General features: G+C 37.7%; 1 protein-coding gene across 11 annotated transcripts in view; it reads left to right on the top strand.

The window, feature by feature from the left end:
- Positions 1 to 24,281, top strand: part of LOC108630328 (dystrophin, isoforms A/C/F/G/H) — a 447,367-nt gene that overhangs the window by 333,254 nt on the left and 89,832 nt on the right. For all 11 annotated transcript variants that reach the window (XM_026817954.1, XM_026817961.1, XM_026817956.1 and 8 more), the window contains one exon: positions 7,414 to 7,586. In XM_026817954.1, coding sequence (XP_026673755.1) covers positions 7,414 to 7,586 — 173 coding nt within the window. The remainder of the gene's footprint in view (positions 1 to 7,413; positions 7,587 to 24,281) is intronic.

Here is a 24,281-nt window from a genome sequence, read left to right as displayed (position 1 = left end):
AACCGACTGTTACTCTTTGAGTAAACAGCAGATTTTCATTTCTTTCAAATGCTTGTATCTAGTATCTACTGTCCATTCAATTATTTCAAATTCCACTGAATGTACAAAAATTCGCGTTGTGGAAGAAACGATGACTCTCGATCATAAATACCCATTTCCAGGATTGATAATTTGGTCAAGGATCATGAAATAAAAATGCCAGATTCATTTTCATTTATAAATCAATCAGAATTTAACCATTTTTGCAATATTTCAATCAGAATTTAACCATTATTGCACTTATAAATTCGAAACAGATAAAACGTATTTCAATAGCAATCCGTTTAAATGCGATGCTTTAGTTAACCGATTTGGTAGTTTTATCATTTATAGACATTTATATTAAACATAATTTTTATATTGATCAGTATTATATTACCTAACAATTTTTGTTTATCAAATCAGTCGTATCGAAGCCAATTAAAGAAAAAATATATTTACGAGTAATGGTTATGTATGCAATATCCCGATGAGAGAAAAAATAGCCAGTACAGCGAATTTCCTGAAAAAATCGGATATTTTTCGTGATGCATTCGTCTGGCCAGTAATTAACTAAAAAAAAAAAATATGGATCACTGGAAAATTGGAAAAGCAAATCAAAATAGATGAATAAGTGTGTATGTACGTACAGATTAAATATTATTTCCATGGTTGATGTGTAGTGAATTTTCATGAAAAATCTGCTGATTCTATATGGCTATATATTACAAAATCAATACATGAGAATACGTCTCGAGAGATTCGAGATTCATAAACATATTAGAACAACTTTTTCCAATATCTCAACAGCAGTGGCATTGTGATAAATCGCTAAGAAGTTCCTTCGGATTGCAAAGTAGAGCAATGGCTTCGGATAAATCACGTTAATTCACCGGCTTTGTCCCTGTGGGACAAGATCTTCGAGGTTGGACGAAGCCGAAATCGTCACGAAATCTCGGATGCATTCGACTAGGTAATCGGCAATTCCTCATTAGAAACCCTCGCCGGTATATGCACGTCACCGGCTACGACCGCCTAAGTGTCAGACATTGATTAAGCCTGACACCACCGATTAAATACGTCGCGGTGCTGTGCGTCTCACTACAAGCGAACTCCATTCACCTCGAAAGACGCCCCTTGAATTACGATTCGAAATCCCTTCCGAAACCCTTGGCAAGTCCTCAAATTCCAAAATGAACTCACTTAATTCGGAGTCAAGAAAAATATCTGATATTCCACAGGAATTGCATCTGCCTTGTTTCAAAAGAATGACATTTCACGTTCACCAAACTAATAGAATAACTTCTACTAATACATTTCAACGATGCTGTTTTCAACAGAACTTGTTAACTTTTTGTTAGGTCGTCTGAAGTATCCGGAATATTAAATTGAGGGTTGGAGGAGGACCGGGGTCGAATCCAGTTGGAAAATTGGCAGAGATTTGCGGAGAGGCGGATTTTGTTTATACAGACTTCGGGTCTGAATTCAATTATCCGGCTTGAGTATACGCGGGGAACGTTAATTCGAAGTATCTACGCGTCGAGTTTCCCAGAAACGTCATGAAAATTGGATGTGTATATGAGTGAATGAAATTCAGATGGACGGTTCTGAAATTAGCGGTTTGGAAAGGATTTAATGCGATCATAATTTGTATATAAATTGAACAAACAAAGCTCATTTCGAACTATAACTCCTTCAAACAGCAATGAATTTCAATTTCATTAAATGAGAACACTTCTTCATGTTCTTGCATATAATTTTTTAAATACATTATTCGCATTTTTTTAGATATTTCATCTTTCATGAAATTAAACTGAAAACTGTTTAACAATGAAATCACTTTGCATTAACTAATTACAATATCCAATGCATCGAAAGATAAATTGCAAGTTGCGATTTAAATTATCGAAACGAAGCAATGTATTAATAACCATAATGAACCGAAGTAGTGATCGTTGCGAGTGTCCCTTAAATGATCCTAATTAACAGAGTCGTTTGTCTAGCGTTTCGAGAATAGCCTTGCTCGTTACCGTGTACTCTCATGATAAATGAAACACGAATATGATTCGTGAGACTACCGCGTAACCGCGTTTTCCTTTGACAATTACGCGTTGTACACCGTGTGTTCGGTATTATTATCAGCAGCCACAGAACGGCAGGCAATAAAGCAGCCCCCTGTCCTGGAGACGTAATATTACGTCCTTACCTCCCACTCTCTATCTATATACAAGTAATATGCACATGTCGTGTCTACACCGCAGGCGAAGTTCAGCTCCGATTTGAGCGTTCAGCATTCGCTGCTCTAAATTGAATTCAGACGACGCGCGAACGCTCACGAAATTCGTTTAATTAACGATGTTTGCGCCAAACTGTCGGTGGAGTAATCGAACGAATAAATTCGTCTGGAAATCATCAAGTCGTACAATCGTTTTCATACTTTAGACATGGAGGATAATATAAAGTTTGCGAAATATGTAGTCATGATGTTTTTTTTTACGTCTGCAATAACAAAGTTTGAAAGGTCTTTTCGTCTTTTGCATAATTGCTTGCGATGTTCCGACTCCAAACGGTACAATTATTTGATGTATTTTAACGAATCAAGAATGTTAAAATAGCAGTGCTGGAAAAATGAAAATTAGCCAATATTTCTGTCCATTTATTGCACTAGTCGCATGTATAAGTGAATAAAATTGCACGCAAAGATTTCAGGGGATGCAATTTTATAAAAAAAAAGGGCGAAGATAAGAGAAATGAGAAAAAGCGAACGAATTTTATCGGTGGCGACGCATCATCGATAACGCGCTATTTGCGTAATTGCACGGCGGCGGTTGCCGCGATAAGAAGCACCGGTGGTCGACGACTGGCTAAAAACGCTTTACATTTCGCGCATTTCCCGGCCCATCTACTCATCGAGTTTCCACCCTAAACGTTTTCCTTTTTTCAACCCCTCTCGCCCGGTTACCTCGGTTCACCTGGGTCACTTTATAGTCGCCCATTACCCGGAAAATTTAATCTGCATCGAAAGTGCGCCGTTAAGACGGCTGTATCACGGTCTCGATTCACGTCAGAATCGATCGCTACTCTAGGATATGATACTTCATTGGTTGAGGCGAAAAATTATATAATACATTATTTTTAGATAAAAGATATATACCTAGAATACCAGCTTTGATAAGAATTTATAGGAGATAATACCTTTGGGAAATTGAGGAACAACTAAACCATTGATTTGGTTACAAGAATAAATAATTATTTTCTGAAATCACATTAAAATTGATATATTTCTTACTTGTTTGCATGTACCAAATCAAACTAGCTGCCGGACTAATTTTTATTATGTCTAACAAATAATATGTTTCATTATCATACAAAATTCTACAGCTTGCACACTATAAAGTTTATAAAATCAAGTAGTATTATCATAAATCCTTATCCAATAAGTCCAATACTAATAATAATTACTACAACCAAACCAATTCTGAGACCATACTATAAAATTATAAAATTTACTCTTTTTGTAATAATAAAAATATCATTTGATCATTTAAAATATTCAAGGATATTGATAATTCAATTTTTTGTATATCATTAGAAATTCTGTTATAATGTAATCTACTATTTTCTGTATCATGGTAGTTATTGATGACAGAAGAGTACGGTAGAGTAGACATCAGTGTAAAGTCGTTTGACAAGTAATCCAAGGCTGGCTATCAAACTTCATCGAGCAGATATCTGGTGTTCAAATTGAACGTCACCCATTCGCGTTCCCGACGAAAAGCGTTTTGATGGATGTAGCCCGAAGGTTTTGGGACAGGTTCCTTGCACCATTGCGCAGCATGCGCCACAATATTTCCCACCCACGTATACATACACGTACATACGTGTTGACCGGCCTTTTTTCACGAGTACAGGTTGTACCATAAATAGTCGAAGCAACTTCACCGGGATAGGACACACAGAAACGATAAAAAAAACTTGCGCCAGCTGTTTCTACCGTGACAATCAATTCTATCTGGATATTCTATATTTTTTACGACTCTAATCTCCTCGCGTATCGATACTTCTCATTCCACCCATCGTATAAACCATCTCCATTGATAATCTCGAAAAAGAAAAACTGCTGACCATCTGAATTTATGTTTTGTGCGCGAAACAGTTTTAAATAGTACTCCTCCGAAGCTCCAAACAATTTTCAAACCACTTTGCCTCATTTCACCGCGATATCCTTCCATCCCGAATGACAAATGATCTGCGATTCCCCAAAAATGTTATCGGCTGCGTGAATTTCGTCGGCGCCGTTCATCACTCCCGGTATGCGCGTATAGTAAATTCTCTGCGTGGACTCCTATACATTTTATGATACAGACTGTACCTGTGTCGCGCGTGTCGCCGGCGACATTTCGGGAAAAACGAACGCGGGGAAAATATCATTCGATCTCCGCGAAAATTTGGTTGTGAATCTAGTCCAGGGAAATCACAAAAAAATCCACTCCGCCCTGATTTTTCAGTTTGTTATACGTCAAATTAGTTTATTCTGAATCGTTTTCATATCTGTTACACTAATCGATTTTTTTAAGGATATTGTCTACTTATTTTCGTTTAATTTAACTAGGAAATGAATGTGTGTTTGCAGTAGACGTAAATTATTCAAATTATTTTTCATCTCCTGTATGTGTTAAAAAATTGTTTTAATTTGAACTGAAAATTATTTATTCATTACCTGTTCGCTCATATTAATATTTCAATTAATAATTTCCTTTATATTTAGTATCTTCCAAACATTCCTGCTGTTTTACCTTGTTAAGTGTTGTCGAACAAATGAATATCAATTTACAATTAAATATTATTAAAGTCTTTTATTGAAAATTCTGTACATTGTTAAAGTACATCAAATATAAAAAATACTTCATAGAAACGCACAATTGGTTCCAATAAGGATACCAGCAGTATAAATGATACAATAAAACGAGCAGTGTGCATTCAATCCCGAAACGAATTTCAATTCGTGCTGCCCTGAATTATGAAAGTTAACATCCGTATGTCGGGAAGAAGGACTGTTGAATTATTATCTGATTTCCGTACTTGCCAGCCAGAAAGAATATATGAATAGTATTTCTCTTTTTGAGCAAGAATACGAAAGAGAAAAAAAGTGAAAGGAATCTCTGGGTTTTCTTAGATTCTTTTTAAATTTACAAGCACATGACGTTTTATCTTGTCTAATCATTTCTCGTGGAAAATTTTGTTAAGCGATAAAAGTGAGTAGACTTCTAGCATTAGGAAATTTCGCATCAGTACTGTTTTCCAGAAGAGAGATTTGCATTTCAGATTCTAGGGCCGGGGCTGGTAGTTAAAAATTTTATGATCAGGGTTTCTGGTTCAGGCGTTCCGTATATGCATTTTTAAAAAGAATTTTCTGAGACTATTTAAAGTAAGAATTATGGTTTCAAGATGGCATTTACTATTCCTTCAAAATCCTCCAGGTTATAAAATTGTTTGTAGTAGGATTGTATTGTATATATTCCATTCTTCTTTAATGTTGGTTCTTATATAACTTCGTTGGTTTTAATGGTAAGAGGTTCGCTGCCCCTTTTGCTGCAATACTGTTCTTTTAATTATTTGGCATTCCCTGATAAAAAGGGATCCAAAGGATACTTATGTCCACGTTATTATTTAAAAGTTCTATATAGATTTTCGGAATATATATAGTTTCACAATCTCCATAATTTGTAGAATATATGCATAGCAATATATCCTACGCCTGAATCACTTTCGATGCGTCGGTATACAGCTATCTTCGGTATATGCCCACCGATCAGGACCGGGATTGGCCATGTATCAGAAAGGGTGGATTTCCTATATAGAATCGTTCGCCGTTTGAGCGAATACTTCCGAGAATTCATGGGAATAACTGGCGACCATATGTATAGCCAGAGATTACTGTATTTGGGTACAATTCAAGGAATCTAAAGTTATGTTTGACAAAATTTATTTCGTCTGGGAACGACTGTCGAGAAAATTGAAAGCCGAAAGACGAACTTTCCTTATTTCTAAAATTCACTCGCATTGGCTACTATTTGTTTTCATCAACGTGGCACCCGTGCGTCAACACCTCGGCATGAGAATCCACGGACATAGTATGGCGTGGCATAAATCATTTTCGGCCAAGCGTTTCGCCGGCCGCAATTCACGTCATCGCGATGACGGAACACCATGAACATTCTCTCGAACGAATACTTTCCGCGGACGCGTTCCCCAGACGAGGAAATCCGTTCCTGACGCGAAATATTGCACGAATTCTTGAAATTTTCCACGTTGGATATTTCCGCATGTAGAAGCTGTTTGTTCTGTAATAACTACATATAGAAAATACTGTAAATAACTCTTAAATTTCTACTCTCATAGCCATTTTAGTTATTACTCAATTCAGTCTCATCCGAATGTGCTAATTCAGTGTCGAAATTATAAAACATATTTCATTATACAGAGTGTTAATCTTTCACGAATTTAGTGATTGTTCATAAAATTATATTGTGTTGTTTTTGCATATAAGCTAACATTTACGGGTTTTTGAAAGTAATAGTTGTAAGTTTTGTGAAGAGATATCGTTCAATCATTTATGATTTAAAATAACCATTGATAAAATTCAATCTCATCATTGCTAATCTAATTACATGTATTCTCAAACTGGCTGCAGACTAACTGCAAGCTTGACAGGCATGCATGATCAATCTCTTTGTACAAACACATTTGAACGTCTGTATGATTTTGCGCAGGAATCTAAATTGTACAAGCTGCTTGACGATTGATTGAATTTCAGTTATGCATGTTTGTGCAGGCAAAACGAATCGTGTCTACCAATTGGTTAAAGATTATATCCAAGCCTGCCAAATAATCCATGTTTATGGCATATTAAAACTCAAGATTACCATGATAAGCCGAAGAGGCATGAAGCGTATGATACATAATTAAAAAGACATAAATTAATTGAACCCAACGATAAGGATTCAGTTATGAAAGAGCCACAATAAGCGTATCGTTGTCCGATCTAGATATATTCCAAGCATAAAATGATGTTTGTTCAAGCATCTGTCTGATAGCAAAGATAAATTATGGGTGCTTGTATAGAACAATTAATCATGCATGGTTGTCAAGCTTGCAGTTACGTCTGTAATCACGTTTAAAATTGAACCCTGAAGATGAAAAGCAATCTTTATTAAGGATAACTATATATTATACTGTACCAATTACAATATTATATTTGTCGTACACATACGAATCTGAAATTTTTAGACTGACAGTATTCGAAGTGATTTTACGATTTTATTTAACACATGATCAATTATTATTAAATTCCCACAGTCAGGGAACTTAGGAAAATATTATTTTTTGTTACAGGACTTGCAATCAGAAATTGAAACACACCGAGACGTGTACGCGTCGTTGAACGGCACCGGTCGGAAGCTGTTAAGCTCTCTGGCTAGTCAAGATGACGCGGTTATGTTACAACGACGGCTGGATGAGATGAACCAAAGATGGCATCACTTAAAAGCGAAGAGCATGGCGATAAGGTGAGTGACAGATTCAGTCTCTCCTTTCTTGCTACCTCGTTTCTTCCATCCCTTTTCCCTCGTTTTTCCTTTCGTTTTAATCCAATTACCGTTCGCGGTGGGAACGACGACAGTTGGAAACCGCCACGCGCCGCGGCGAAGTTACCCGGGTAACAGGTGCGCCGTTTTCGAGACAGACGTTTCCATTCTGCGTGCTCACGAGCGAATCCGGCTACCGAGAAGTGGCCACGGAGAGAATTTCGGTTTCCTCGAAAGAGATTGCTGAAGAATGAATTACACTGCGGATAAGTTGAAACGCGATGGCTAAGAGTTAGAAAGGAATGAAAGAAATACTTCAGAATAAATTCTGAGTCAAGGATATGTATAAAATTTAGATATTATCAAAATTTAGAAAATTATGTAGAATTGGAAAGAACATGTAGAATCATCAAAAAATAATATTAAGAAAGCAGTGTGTATAAATGAAATTTATAAAATATATCTTAAAATATCTGACTATTTTCTAAGGTAGACATTTCTAATCCGGAAGTTCAGTTTCTCGTCTAAATTATGTAATTACTTTCATTAAATCTCAAGGCTTGTTTTTGAGAAGTTGCATTTTTCATCCCAGTGTTTTTCTTATTGTGTAATTCAGTTATTTTGTAATTACATGACTATATGTAACGTCATCAGATTATTATGGTCGTTTATGTGATTCTTGAACAGGAATTTAATCCCATATGGTATAATCCAAGCATTTGCTCTATTTATGATTCTCGAGTAAAATTAGTGAAATACATTTCTGACGAATTCATTTTAAAAAAGAAAAGGGACGAAGTTTCAACAATTGAATGAATATTTCCATATCGCGTTGTTAACGTAACGGACAAAGATAGGAGAAAACACAGGGTAAATCTTAAAAAAAAATTGATAAAACTGTGTAGCAACGGAACCGAGAGAATTATTCCCGTGACAACATCGTGCCGTAACAATGGCTTTTGACGCGCGAACAATTCCAAAGATTTCCATAACCTGGGTTGAGATGGGGGTCAGCGGCCCAGCGCGAACGCAGCACACAGTAGGTTAACTATGAAGCCGGAAATTCTCTGGACGCCATTCTCCTTTGATAACGTACCAGTTATGCGTTCAGTTCGTGGTAATACGTAAGCAGAAATTATCTAAAGCATCTAAAAAATACTTCGCTGCTACCACTCTCTCCCTCTTTCTCTTTCTGTCGTCAAGGAGAATCTTTGACAGTTTGTTATTTGATACATCCCCATCGGTATCTCGCATCAAAATCCTCACGGGATTGCACTGTCTATGAATCTTTGATACTGTGAGACTGCTTTGACATTCGTTTCATTGAGACCGTTGCCTCTGAACACGTAAACAGGTGCTACGCGTGAATTATTGAACAGCATATTGATTTTGAGAACATAGTGTTCATGTTCGTACAATTATTGTCAGAAGGCCGTGGTTACCCTGTTTTCATATTTTATATTTTAAATTATATTCTTATAAATATACCTTATGAAAGAGACAGACCTGACGAAGAACTTCCTTTTATTATAGTCAAAATGATAAAATATCTAAATAGTTTATTACGAAATCGGCAATGTTGAATTTTAATTTCGAAACACGTTTATTTATGAAACGAGCATTAGATATTTTTCCACGTTGATATCGACATCAGTATTTCCTGAATATATCCGATAACTAACTGGTCGTCAAAATTTAATCGACAAACAGTTTTGAACGCGCGAGGATTTAAATACTCTCTGGTTTCTTCTGTTTACCTTGCCCGGTACTGAATAAAATAATGAGAACCGCTCGTTAGTTTGTGAAATTCATAGATGAAAAATTACCGGCCGCTGTTTTAGTGTTCGTCACTGAAAAACTCCATTCATCTTTAAATTTTCGACGTAAAGATGAAAAGAGATCGTCGTCGTTAAGTTCTTTGAAATCCGTTGATGAAAAATTACCGCGGTCGTCGACCTGAAACGCGAAACTCTCGGGCCAAAAAGAAAAAGAGCTTGCACAATGAAAAGCTCCAGAGTCAATGTTCATTTATTGTCCCCGTTTCGCTTAATCAATTTTCCATTCTTATCGCTCACAAACTGTCGCCACCGCGCTGCGCTAATGCAAAAAAAAAGGGATGCGACCCGAATTTTTGCGAACAGTCAGCGCTCGATTTGCATCAGTCAGTTTATTATAAATCCTTCTTTGGATTTACTTCGGTAAGAAAAGTTCCGTGGCAAATCTCCCCTCGGAACAACTTTTCGACCACGGAGTTTCCCAAGGAACCTTCTTTTCCGGCGTGCCGCTCCGACGTTCCAATCGCTATTCAACTGATCGTGTATTCGCTTACGGATTACTCGGCGCCAGTATTGAAATCTTTATCCGTGGAAATTGTGAATTCTTGTTTCTGTCGTACGTGGCATAGGTACACTACGCATGAGTTGTCACTGATCTTTCGATGTATAAAGAAAGATCCAGTTCCCATCAACCGATTCTAGACTAGATTCTTAGATTTTCGTTTATTTACATAACCAGATTTGAAACAAATTTGTTGTGTAACAATATTTTGTTACACAGTGTGGAGGGAGCTTTAATCTAATGCATAAAAGAGGGAATTTCGTAGGATTTTAAAAAATGTGAAATTCAGTGCAATTTTTATGTAATATTTCATATATCGCGCAATAATTAGATTGACAATCTTTCGCTTCTTGCTATTCTCAGTTGAGGTGTATCTTGACAGATTTTGTTGTGTATACCGTTTTTTTTTTGTATTTTATTGTAGTAAAATCAGCAAAATAATCTCGAATGTATATGTATACATATTTTATTCATACACCGGAAGGAACAAAATGTAGTTCTCGCCACAGGGGAATTCCGGGTAACGCGCTTGCCGCGAATGCACATAATCGGATTCCGTGTCGCAGGGAACTTCATCGGCGGCGTTCATTCCAGACTTCGAGTCGGAGGTACCCGGGTAAACTTCCAACGCGACGGTCTACCTAGTCCGGACCGAACTATGCGAATTCGCGACGATACGATGCGACGCGGTGGCGCACGCGGAAATTTTCGACCAAAGTTGAACGCTTTGACGGTGGCCAGCCGAAGGGAAATTTACTGCCCGGGACGGAAGCGAAAGTTACATCTTCTTAAACCTCGGTCCACCTTCTTCAACAATCCGTTACTATTTCCTATATTCACGCTCGTTTATAAGCCATGGAATAATTTATAACAGATAATCGAATAGATAAATTTTAAATCCAATTGAATTTGTGATAACTAATGAAATAGACATATTAAGAAAATAGTTACTAATTGTAACATCATATTCATTTTGTCCTTCTGTTCTGATAGATGAAAAACATTTAAACAAATCATTTATCATTCCAATTAATTAAATGTAATATAAAAGCTCATTTTTCCTGATATTATTAGGTACCACAATTTTTCGAGTTTTTCGATGATTCGTAGTCGTCAGATTTTAAACTTGTCCTTAAGACTGAGAGTAAACCGTGTTTCAATTTCGTTTCAATTTCGAGACCTTTAATAAAGATCCAGCTTCTGTTTGAACAACGGGGAGAGTTAGTTTTTGCTTAGGAAGCACAGACTGTTGGTGCAGGGACGTTTTCGTCGAAACGAGTTGAAACGTTTGCACTTTATTAAAGAATATCGTAGACGAGTTGTTTATTGCCATCAAGTCTGAAACTGTGTAACTACTCGCGAGTAGATGTTAGATGAGAAGCTTAATATCGTATCTTGTTCTAGATGTTGTTGCAATTTTAAATTTCAATATTTTGAATCTCTGTAAAATGTAATTTAAAAGCGAAGTAATTAAAGCATAATTAATGATTTAAAGAATTTTGTAATCTCAATATTTAACACATGAAGCACGTAAAAATGTGCAGAATATTCGTTTAATTTAATGGAGAAATGCGTGTACAAGCAGGATATTATATCAGACAGATCTGAACACTATATTATTTAAATCTTTCAACTTTATTGTATACAATCCTTAAAATTCCAATAAGAATATAAAAGATTTCAAGTGCAGAACAGTTTTCACTTGGACTTTATCGAAAAATTCATTTCAATCTCGCCCGGAGCCGTAAAGTGTTGAACGGAAAAGGTTTGGAATCGTTCCGTAGTTCACGCGGAAAGGACTCGAAAATGTAAGTAGTGCCGATAAAGCAGAGTCAGCATCGGGTTAACCTGGATTGAGTCGAGCAATCAGTCTCCATTAATTAGTCCGGAGTCGGGAGCCCTGCGCAGCTTGATTACCGGAAGAAAGGCAGCCGTATTCGCGGTGGGACACGGAGAGGCAACCGAAAGCTGCGAACGGGAAAACTCACTCCTCTTCTCAAACCCTTTCGAGTTAACCATTGCGTCCTCGTTCCCCTGACTTCGACAATTTTTTCCTTTCTCGGGATTCTCTGTCCAGCTCTTTGAATCGGCGTCCGCCATATTTATCGGCGGCGACCGAACTTGGTACTCCTCTGGCTCGCGGATCGTTGCGTCGAGTTGCGTCCCGTCCCGAGTTCGACACGAAGGCCAACCCGCAATCAGACCACAAATACCGCTAGAAACGCTGATCCCGATAATTCGACCGACCGATCGTTTCTGGCACCGGTTTCAACGAGATCGGGAACACCGATACCCACCCGCCGATATGTTATATCGGCGGCAAAAGTTTCGAACAAGCGACCACCAAGCTTCAAAGTGACCGAGAGGTGGGGAGAATAGTAGACCGGGATGCTGCACTCCCAGTCTTTGTTCGGCTACGTCGATCGGGGATTGGCTTTTTAATAGAATGTCGCGGTGGATTTTCGATACTCTACTAGAATATACCACGTGTATCGATCTCAGTTTTTTTTTTTTTGTCGATACCGCTGGCAATTTTCTGATTAAGGGACAGAGCGTTACGTCGAGGAATTTTTATCGCTTAACTCTCATCCGGTTAGATACTTATTTTCTCTAAACTTTATCTATTCCTTTTACGTAAAATTGAGAAGGTAGTAAAAACGAAGCGTGATAATAGATAAGTAGATAAAATAGACTTCAGATTTTTTTTATTATACAGACACGTTTTTATTACACGGATTATATTTACAAATTTATTATATGTTAAATGATTTCATTTATAAAGAGGTTATTAATTGCTTTTATTTATTGTTAATTATAGAATTTTAAATTGATCACGGTCAGAATCGTATACTAATGTAGAACTGTATGATTAACTTAATTTCTTGTATTTTTTAAGCGAAATTTTTACATCAAATTGAGGATTAAATAACGATCGTTTGACCCTGGTTTGAAAGAACGAATCCGGTTTAATCTCCGGTTTTCTAACAGGCGCTTTCTGTGGCCATTGACCAACAATGCCTGTCTCTTTCTTGTTTGTCGTGCGAATTACACAATCCTTTCCACTCTGGTACGAGGAACTCTATATCTGAAGAAGGTCTTCTGTAGTGGTGGATGTACTAAAGAGGAAGGAAGAAAGTAATGGTTCACTTTGGGATAGAACTACTCGTTCCTGGCAAACACAGAATCGGTAGTCCGATTCCTTTCGAGACATGAAGAACAACTTGTCAACGAGCTAGAACAAAGCTTTGTATGTTTCCTGACAATACGTCCCAATTAAGCGTGTTTTTCCAAATTCTGATCTCTCTTATACTTCGAGCTTTTGTTTTTCATACAATTTTTTTAAGTGAAGAAGGAAACCCACAACAAATTGTTAGATGATTTATGTATAGATAAAGGGATCAAGTCGTTCAGTTTCGTACATAATTAATCATAATTTGAATGATTCTAATACCTCTAAGAAAATTTTCTTTGAATCGACAAATTGTTATTAAAATATGATTCTTCTCGCGTAATATACATAGGAAAACTTCAATTATTCACAAATAGTATGAAGATACTTTTTACATGCATATCCGTTTAAATCTGAACTAAAATTTCTGAAAAGCTGTTACTTTTTATTATTTCAATCTGCTGATAAAGAAATTCGCAGATAAAACAGAATCATTGTCATTCAGACGAATGAACAGTCTCGTTATTATATTACCGTAATGTGCAAACATTTGCAAATTAAAGAACAAGAAAAATTGCCAAAATTAATCATGGATAATGGCGGACGGAGAGGTAAATTTGTAACGAGTAAAGCATGTTCCAGATAAAAATCGGCAACTTTTCATTGCGTTGCACGGGGATTGGATTTTCGGGCAAACAAGATATGCGTGTATCCGGTAGCCGGACAAAATCAATAGTGGCGGCAATTAGTTAGCGCGGCACGCACGCGAAAAAGGCAAGAGCTGCATCCGGCAGTCGGCCGCGCGGACCTTTCGGAACCTGCTCAACATCCGGAGCCACCCCTATTTTTTTTCGATCTCTCGTATACCGGCTATTCGGGTTATTTTCGGTATACGAAACAGTTAGAAATGTATGAGAATTTCGGGTCAAAATATTTGATTCCAAAATGATTCACTGAGAAATTTATCATGTAAATTGGAAATCTCATTTATTAACATTTATACAAAATAATTTTATCCCCTGTTGTTAAATTAACAAATTACAGATGTTTACTGATTATTAGATGGATGCACCGATGCACATGAGATGTTTTGTTCTGCAAGTTTGAATTTTTCATTGTATTTAAAGTACGATGGTTTTAATGTTATAACAAGGATTCTCTCATTAAGGAAACAAAACAATGGTGTACGTGACATTTTTTTTATTCATAATAACTTGATGAATACACGGTTGAAGTTTGTTGAATATCTCACCGGACTTACTGTACGATGAGACGTCAGAACCTCTCCCTTAACGTGAAGTAAAGGTGGAACACGGTTGTTAGTCGGAAGCACGTGGAGTGAATCAGTAGGAATAATTAAGGATGACGAGGCGAGGCCTCGGTAGCTAGCGCGATGCGAGGACGCCATTACTCGCTGAGCGATTAGCGCACTCGTGCGTTCATGTACACGCGCGTCGAATCATCGAAACTACATACTGTGCTTACGTGCTACGTGGATATAAAACACGCGACGCGACGGTATGATAGCGTCGTCGTGCAGAGTCGTCGCGTTTACACCGTAATTCGTCGCGGAAAAGACATCAAAGGTCGTTTCTGCGCTGACTGCATTTCCTTTTAACGGCGCGATGGTACCTTCATCCCTGGAAATTGTTCTCGCGTGCGAGCGACAGTTTTCCAGCACCTGCATCTTTTTCTTTCTTCATCCCTCTATTCATTTCTTTCTCACGTCTCCCATCCCCGATCGTTCGAGGTCTCTTTTTGGAATCCTTAAAATTTTTCTCACCAGTACCCATACACTTGTATATACAAAAGATTTCTCACCTGATAGAAATAAAAAATCATTTAAGTATCCATAAGTCGAAATTCTACAATAGTTTTCTATACTCTACATTTTTGAGAAGGCAACAAAGAAGTAGAACCTCGTGACGCTAGCATGGAGGAAAATAAAAGCTGTTAGAAGCTAGATGAACAAAGAAAGTGTTAAACTGTACTATAAATCGCGAGACACTGAATGGCCTGCAGAGGCACGGTCAAAGGTAACGGATATTGAACCGGCTGGACGATTTCGACCCGTGTGCACCGATCCTGACAAAAATAGTGAGGCCCGGTCATTCGCGTCGACTACAGGGAATGGGCCACCATAGTTGATTCGTAGCGCGCCTGCTGAACCGGAAGTGACAGGTAGATAATCGTGAATCGTGATGAATCACCGGGACCGGTTGACTCCCCTTATCAGTCGGTTCCTGTTCCTGTACACTGTACATCGTCATTCTTTGAACGTCGCTTAGTGAGCATACCGAAATCTGTCACGTACAGCGCTTTCGTCGCCACCAGAAGTCCGGTACATGTTCTCTCTTTCTCTTTGAATTAGGCCAAGTCGAAGTTATTTTTACCTGACGATATCACAAGAAAACGGAAAACGTAATTGGATAGTGCTTATAAACCAGCGGAAAACTCGTAATCCTGAAAATTAGATACATGAAATAGGACTGTCACTGAGCATTGTTCAAAGTTTAAACTAAACTTCTAATACTTATTTTATTGTAGATTCTTTTCTATGAAAAATAACATACAAATACATATATTTTATTAATGATTTGACTGTCACAGATGTGCAAATGAAGACAGAAATACGACGGTTATAAATGACATAGGACAAAAATATGATATACACTTGCTGACAAAAGGAAGTTTAAAATACAAGATATAGATTACTAACAGAAAATGAGAAAATAAAAAATATCATAGAAGGTTGAAATCCATTTATTTTAATTACTGTAGAGTAGATTGTGTGCTTTAGTTGTCATAAGAAAATGTGATTATCTTTTCTATTAAATGGAACCATTAATCTCTATTATCTCGTGGCTCAGCTACAGAGAAAATGTTTAACTTTCAGTATTGAAACTACAGAATGAAGCGAAATATTCATTTTAATAAAGAAAGCCAAGTATTACCAATATCATGTGCTTATTATTAAAAAACAATCTACGAATTCAATTATCTTAGCTACCTATAACAGACTTTTGTTTTAAAATTCATAGACATTAACTCATCATCATCGCCAAGATATTCTCTTAACGTGATCGAACAGGTTCCTTAAATGAACAACGCTTGCACCAAACAAGCTCTTATTAATTAATGCTCATACCCTGGCTCTAATTCGCTTGGTCTCAACCCAATTCATGTGCATGTATGCATTAATTTCTTGCCTAAGCTTTGTCTACTATGATGCACCTTCTATTATTTTTCGAACCTACAAACTATGCGTCATTCAATATTATTTCTGTATCTATTATTTGTCTATACTTATAAATCGTGCCACACTCTTTCATAGAAGTTGTATTTGATCGAATGGAAAATTGGCGTAAACAGAATTTACTACCCCAGAACGCCTAAGCTGTTCTAACCAGGAAAATGCACTGATGCAACGAAATCAAGCTGTCGCTCGGCCGAGGCTTCCTTCCTTCCGGTCCCGTAGCAGTCGTAACTCATTACGTGTACCCCGGCATAGTACAACGCGTGGCGGTTCGCGCTTCGTGTTTCCAGCGGTGTATCGGATGCATGATAGCGGGCGCTGGCTTAAAGTATGATAAGGTGTGGCTTAGCGTTAATCTCCGGAAGAGCTGTCGGTTTTCCCGCACGGGATGCCTCGTTCCAGGGCTACCTAAATGCGCGCCCGGTTCCCTCACTTAACCGTATTCCGCGGACCGTTCACGACGTCTATATTCCCGAGGCATTACGTCCCGTTCGAGCCAGATGCGACCCGACCGGTTTACTTAGCCGTTTCCCTGCAGTCCTTCCCGCTCTTCTTCCTGAAGGGATGATACACCCGCTTCCACTTCGGTTTACGGAAATCGATACGAATTTATATGAATAGGCGTAAACTTTGGCTGCTTATACATAAAGCTCAGTGAACGTTAATTAGTAAATTACAGATAATTATCTAGGTTCAGCTTAAGCGATTAATTCTCTACTAATGTGATATACAGTAATATGATAATGTACACTTTGGTTATCTTTCTATTTGACAATTCTTATAACAAAGTAGTTTTACTAGCCATTATATATTAATATTCTGATAATGATAGATAGTTTTATTATAAAACATTCGCGTAATCGTAATGAAAATATCTGTTAAACTTTTTGTCATGGATTTGCAAGGATTACGTTCTTACAACGTTACATTCTCTTATTGTTAGAATTACGCTCCGGAGCCACGGTATATTTAGTCGGTTTAAATCGCGTATACAGTCGGAAAATGAAGGATTTTCAGGGGAACGTGACGCATTTATTACATGCGTTTGGACCGGTGACGTGGCTCCTTAACAAATCGCTCGCGTATATTAATTCCGATTTAAAGCACTCGTTATTCCAATGCGGAATCGTAATTCATCGCAAGCGGGAAGGAAAAGGGAGGACGGAGGGGGAGAGTAAGCGTTTAATCGAATCGGGGCACGTGCAGGGAGAGAGTCATTCAGGGGAAAAGCGTTTCGCAGTTCGAACCCACCGCCACGGTAAGCGTTTAATCTGCATAGATTAATTTGATCTGTAATCAAATCTGACCGCCGATGAATTCGGTCGGTCTCTCTCTCTCGCTCTTCTGGGCCGACTTCGAATATATTGGCGTAACGTTAGTGTGTTGCTATATTGAAAATAATTATACTTTTAAATAAAGTGTGTATGCAATACGATGACAGTTCTCCTAACTGTAAATAACAAAATATAATGAACATCCATTAAATCAAGATTATTTTAGTACGGACGAAGCCGTACCATTTAGTGGTGCGATTTATCGAAATGTCAAATTCGATTAAAAAGTTTTAACTACACTGCGCTGGTGAAAAGTCAACGAACTCACCGCAGGCGAGATAGCACGCGCGCCTTTTTCCACGACGGAGATAAAGCGACCAAAAGAGGATCCCGTATTTCCTCGGGGTTGAAATCTCCGGTGTTCACAGCAAAGATCCAAGGAACGAGGTTTCGCGCGAGAACAAAAGCGGCCATCTAGGAGGCAGGCGACTAAAGGAAATGGCGGTGTCCTCGAATTGTATCGGTCCATGTTCCGGACACTGGGGCGGTGATGGAAGATCGCGAGGACATCGCCGCGCCGGAATCCCTCCAAATTGTCCGTGTTTCCTGTCTGACGATTCAAAACGCGGGGAAGTCGCGTTAAGACCGCTATCTCGAGATATTCTTCAGGCGGTATAAAATGGAATCTGTTCTTGAAACGGCCGGGAAAATGGCACCCAGCGCTTCTTCGACGCTTAAGGAGGAATCGCGCACGCAGCTTTAAAAGGGAAACGGAGCTAGGCGCATTGATAAAAAATGAAAGAATAGCTCTCCGCCTGGAGGTGAGGTCTCGATAGCTCAAAGGGAGATCTGAAATGAGTTTCTCCGGGAACAAAGGAGCCGTTTGTGCCACCGGGGCCGGAGCAACGTTCGGTCACTGGGTCGTTGAGATCTTGCAATTTTAATTCAATATTCAAAATGCCTCTTGAATAGGAGGCGCCTTACCAAGTGTCTGCTTCACCTTCTTCTCTCCTTGCATGAAGAGAATTTTACAAACACGATTTGTTCCTCGCTGACTTTTTAATTCTACGTATGAACTTACCTTATTATTATGTGACTTTTTCCCTTAGGTAATTTTTAACGTAATTCTTAATTAATATTTTTATTCGATTTAGTAAATGTTCTCAGACGTTCAAATAATCATATCTATATTAATGCTTAAAATATTCTGTTTTGTCTAACTACATTGCGCACACTAATTGCATAATTGGACATGAAACAAATTGATGTAGTGGAGCACTATAAATTCCGATGCATAAAGCGTACAGTTTAAGAGAAAAGAGGAGTTGACCTGGGTATTTATAAACGATCGACCGAACGCGGGATTTCGGTCATTAATTTTTAACCGTTTAGCGATCGTGCGAAATTAAGCTGCATTTAGACTGTGAATCTTCATTATAAAGACTCTAATAGGATTTCAACTGACTGATTAACTGTTCGGTTTGAAATGAATTGGCGCCGGTTCTATTACCGAATTATCCATTCAACCTATAATGCAGTCGGTAAAAATAAGATAAAAGAGGACTGTCCAAGGGACGCAGAGGGACGCGCCGCGAACGCATTAATCGTCCGATTAAACGACTTCCAATAAATTAACCAAACGGTTTATAAATACACCAAGCGACGCGTTGACGTGAAACAGCGCGGTCCACCCGGCAGGTTCAATTATTGATTGTATCGTCAGCGCAAATCGTGCTGATTCGGTGACGATCCGGTTAAAAAGGCGAATCGTCATTCCAGTTTGAACACGAGCAGAAGACATAAGTAAATACTGATTATTTGCTTTTTCATTAGAAAAAGGTGTACCGTGAATTCAACCTGTCGTTATCGACATCTCGTTCGATTCTCATGCCTGCAGTATACATTCCTAGTCTCAATATTAGGAAACAATAGTCTAGACAAAATAATTATTTCATATAAATCTGCAAGTGAATTCCTCTATATACGTAGAATTGTTACAGTTACAGAATTGTTTTAGATCTCATTATGCTCTGCTTTTGTTAACTATAAGGTGACTTATGAACCTGGGTGTACATACATAGGTACAATCGATATCGTACCGATAACGCTGATCAGAGTATGTACTTGAAGACGAAATATCGGCACAGACGTACACGCTAATGAGAATCGGGATCAGAGGATTAATTGTGATAGCCCGTGTTGACTTTTGATTTGGTTTGTCGACGCTCCAGGTTATTTGGCTTTCGGTTGTGATAGCTAAGCACGAAGCGGATAATAATTAGGATCAGACTGTGGACGTTTATGCGTTCGTGCAACATTTAATTATGTGGAAACTCAAGACATAATATGTGTATATAGTACAAATATATCTTCCAATATAATAGAAAAAGAACATTTCATCATAATTTAAGAATCTTTATTGATATTTATATCACTTTTTCATTAGAAAATAATTATACCTGATTTATAAAAAAATGGAGATTGCAAAATTTGAAATTTGAAACATATAACGTAAAATATATATACATATTCTACATGGAAATATCTAATTTCCTTCAAGCGCGACAAATGATTTCTGTTTAGATTTTATTAGTTCTGACGAAAATATTTCATATAAGCACTTACAATATAATTGTAACTTTGAATTACTTTTAGTACAATTGGAAGGAGTTTCAAACAATTAATGTTTAAATTTGATACAAAGAAAACCTTTTCACTTATGATAACAGTAAGCGATTTGGAGATGCGCTGAATTTGAACACAGGATTTGCATGTTATTCAAGCGACAGGGTCCAGGAAGATTTGGATATTCATCGGCGGGTTATAGTATTGGGATAGGGGGCCGCGATCGGAACGAACGGAAACCGAAAGCTTATTGAGTTACGTTGAACCTAGAACAAAGTCTGGCCGAACGTACACACCGTGCTAATTCCATTGGCTTGTTCGGCTGATATATATGGCCAACCAGCGAAACCGGGCTACGCTGTTTGATTTGCGGTAACAATACTATTGTTTTTCATGCTCAGAATGGCTTCATTGAAATGGTACAACATAGACATACTCTTGACGAAGTTTCATTGTTTGACTTCGACGATATTTCAGTCAGTACTTTTTCATATGTACTATATACATATTTATATTTAAAGAAATATATACACATTGCAAGAAATGTGTATACACATTTAAATTCCTAAAGAATTGTTTCGTCTACATTACAACGTTCCAAGCCCATCATTGTCCCATTGTTGAACTGAAAGGACTCAATTATTGGAATCACAAGTCAATTTCGATTTATTTTCCATAGACAGTAAATATTATCCCTCATTAAATTTTTTATTTTATACAAAAGCGTTTTGTATGAACATGAGATGATTACGATAAAACGATTAGAATTCAACGATATTATAGTAGAGCTACCGATAAAATTATTCCGTTCCGCACACAGCGAATCGAATAGATTTGCCGCAATCGACGCCGGGTTCGATTCAGGCTCGTTTCACCCGTTTTCAAATTCCATTTCATCCGAGTTTAATCCGTTTAATTCGTCGAGTGGGTCATTTGTAAAGAAAGGCTGTTATTAAATTGAAGGGCCGCGTAAAACGATCGGGATTTCGAAATGCGGGAAAAGTTTGTACCATCGGCTTGAGTTTTAAACGTCGCATGCCATAAAGCGGTCATTATGACGTCCGTGGGCAAGCGCGAGGGTTAATTTTATTTAAACTTCGCCTGTTGAGCCACTTCCCTTTCACGATCGCGTTTGTTCTCTTCGACCAGAGGAAAGACGACGATCAAAGGAAACTGGTCGCACTGAGCGGTGAAACTTGGCTTGAAGGAACAAAGTTACCTGAACCGATATGCGGACCATGGAATTGCAAAAATTGTGGATTAAGCCGGCTACAGGCACATAAATAATCTTTCGCGAGCTTACGATAAAAGTAGTGCATTTATTTTGACCGAAAATACGGAAAAAATGCGAAAAATCGGTGTGCATAATCCAGAGGGACGACCTGCACAGGCAGAACGTTTGTAACAACGCTCATATTGTCCATGTGGAAAATGTCCAGTTATACACTTAAGACACAGGATACGTTCATATTCATTTCCTTCTTACATTATTAAAAATGTTAATCTTTCTCAGAGATCTTTATTTATACTTATGTTTGATAAATTCTCGATTTGCGAAGTTTTCACCAACGTTGATTCCAGCACGTTGCTTTCTTGCAATTACTATAACATCGTGCATCGATTTCGTAATCGCAAATGGACCTGAGAAGATGCACCGAAACATGTAGATGCATTGCATCCATGCTTGTGCAAATTAGGCGTATCTACATATACAAATGTATCTGATTGATTGATTGTCCAACTGTAACGATTAGATAGAACGTGCCCGATCACGCAAACAGATTTAATACTCGTGACAAAAATCGGGGAAAATTATTCACGTTCACATAGATAGAACATTTTTATCTTGTAATACTTGATTTACCATCGCATCTATAAATCGCCGTACGAATGACGAGTCTGAAATTTCAGGAACGAATACGTTATCCTTGCCACAAATCAAATGTTGTTTGATTAGTTTTATCATCGATAGACTGCAGATTTTATGCATTTATGGTAAAATTGGATCTGCAAAGATCGTAAGAGGTACGTGTGATGTGCAAAAATGTGCAAAATTCCAAAAGTATAATACACATTACTATTTTTAGATTAGACAGATACAAAAAATGTCAACTTAGATTTAAAAGATTTGTAAGTTACGAATGTTTTATACTGCGTAAAAGTCCATAGTCTAATTATTAATTTTTAGAGGTTTAAATTCCGGCATATTAGTGTTTCATGCTCGTTTCATTTTTTTTCAGTTATTAAAGTAGCATATTATTTAAATTTTTGTGGACAACAGACACATCGCATTTTCATGCTTAATTGCAATATATGCTAGATGAAAATTTAAATAAATTATAAAAAGTACATGTATATACAGTATAAAATATAATATATTCCTGCGTGTTAATATTCTACGTAACATTGATGAAAGCTATTGTGTAACTATAGTGGATAATTTTAAATTATGTACGTAATACTAAAGTAGTACATACAAAGTCGACAAGCATCTAACTCCAAAAAATACAAAAATGTTTTCTAGAGAGGTGGTTTGTTAGATCTTAGCACAACGTCTCGTGCCCTTTGAAGAGGGGTTGCTCTCAGCGGTACGTGACGATGTCCAAAATAACCAATTCCTCACAGCCTTTGTTCCTTTAAGTTATAGAAAGAGTTAAAGAAATCGCAATCAAAATTTCACCCACGTTACGTTTTCTTCAAATTCTTTCACAAGTATTTATATTCAGCTTCTTGTCCAATAATTATAGCAATACAAGTTTACACATGTAAAAATCTATCTACTCTTTTAAAAATATTATCATAATCAAAAAGTACACACAAGTCTTTAAAAATGGGACAAAGCCTTCCTTGGGGAACATCACTGTTTTAAAATTCATAGTTTGAATTGAACAAAACACGTTTGCTACTGAAGGAACAAGCATAGCTTGAATCGAGTCTCATCTAATACAACCGACCGCGGTAAGAACTATCAGTAGTATTTATCTGTATGAGTAAAGCACGTTGGCGGATAGTCTCCGGAGTACACGGAAGTAGCGAAGGGCGGTAGAAACGCGAGCAAAGCCGCGTTGTTATAGTTGTTTATCGCGGAAGTTTGGATCGGTTTCACGTTGGCCATGGGTGGCGACCTTGCTCGAATTGGAATTGCGCCGGTAAATTGTTCCCTGGAGTTGAATTATAACGCTCCGCCCGCTTCGCGGCGGCAATTCCATTTGCTGCCTTTATTGCGTTAACCGGTAGGACGAGTGCCTCCCACCCCTAGCCTCTATGATCCAGGAGGAGATGAAAAACGGCGAAGTAAGAACCGGCAGCGACGAAGTGATAGATCAAAAGCCTTTGTCGAGACGACCTTCTTCCTCTTCTCCTCGACTCTTCCGCTTTTCTGCAAGGTAGAGTCGATTACCGCGACGTCTGCGCCGCGTGCGGTCAATGCAGTTTGTAGATCGTGTTATCGAACCCTATCTTTCCTCTAACAATAAGTGGGGTACGAGATGGTTTCATTGATAAATGCAGAACAGAGATTTGCGATTTACCCTATCGAGACTTTATTATACAAGTATGTTTCATTCGACTACTTTCAGTTTTGGTCAACCTAAATAGTATTTTAAAATAAAAATATAATCATGCATCTTGTTTCGNTTTTTAGCACATATTTTAATGTATATTATTTATCTACATATAAGACAAAGTTTATATAGAAATTTCTGATGTTTAATACTCAAATTTTATGGCGATATAAAGAACAAAATGAAGGGGAAAAGGAGGTAGTGTTTTGAAGGAATTCCGAGTGTTGTAAGCCAAACGTGAAACGGATAGAGTTGAATGGAGAGTGAAGTTGAAAGACACGAAAGAGTAGCTGGGTCAAGAGGTTTGAGATGTACGAGCTCCTGAAATTTGTTAGAAATCTAAAGATCGACTGGAAACTTCGACTGAAAGATGAAGTGGTGGCGGAGGGGTGGCGCGTGAAGAATATTTGAAAGTGGAACGAGATATTGGGTATAAGTTAACTGAAAATTAAA

This window comes from Ceratina calcarata, unplaced genomic scaffold (genome assembly GCF_001652005.2).
Source record: "Ceratina calcarata isolate Rehan_Ccalc_2016 unplaced genomic scaffold, ASM165200v1 scaffold72.2, whole genome shotgun sequence".
NCBI lineage: Eukaryota > Metazoa > Arthropoda > Insecta > Hymenoptera > Apidae > Ceratina > Ceratina calcarata.
The sequence above is the reverse complement of the archived record's forward strand: the minus strand, read 5'-3'. Positions and strand labels throughout refer to the sequence as shown.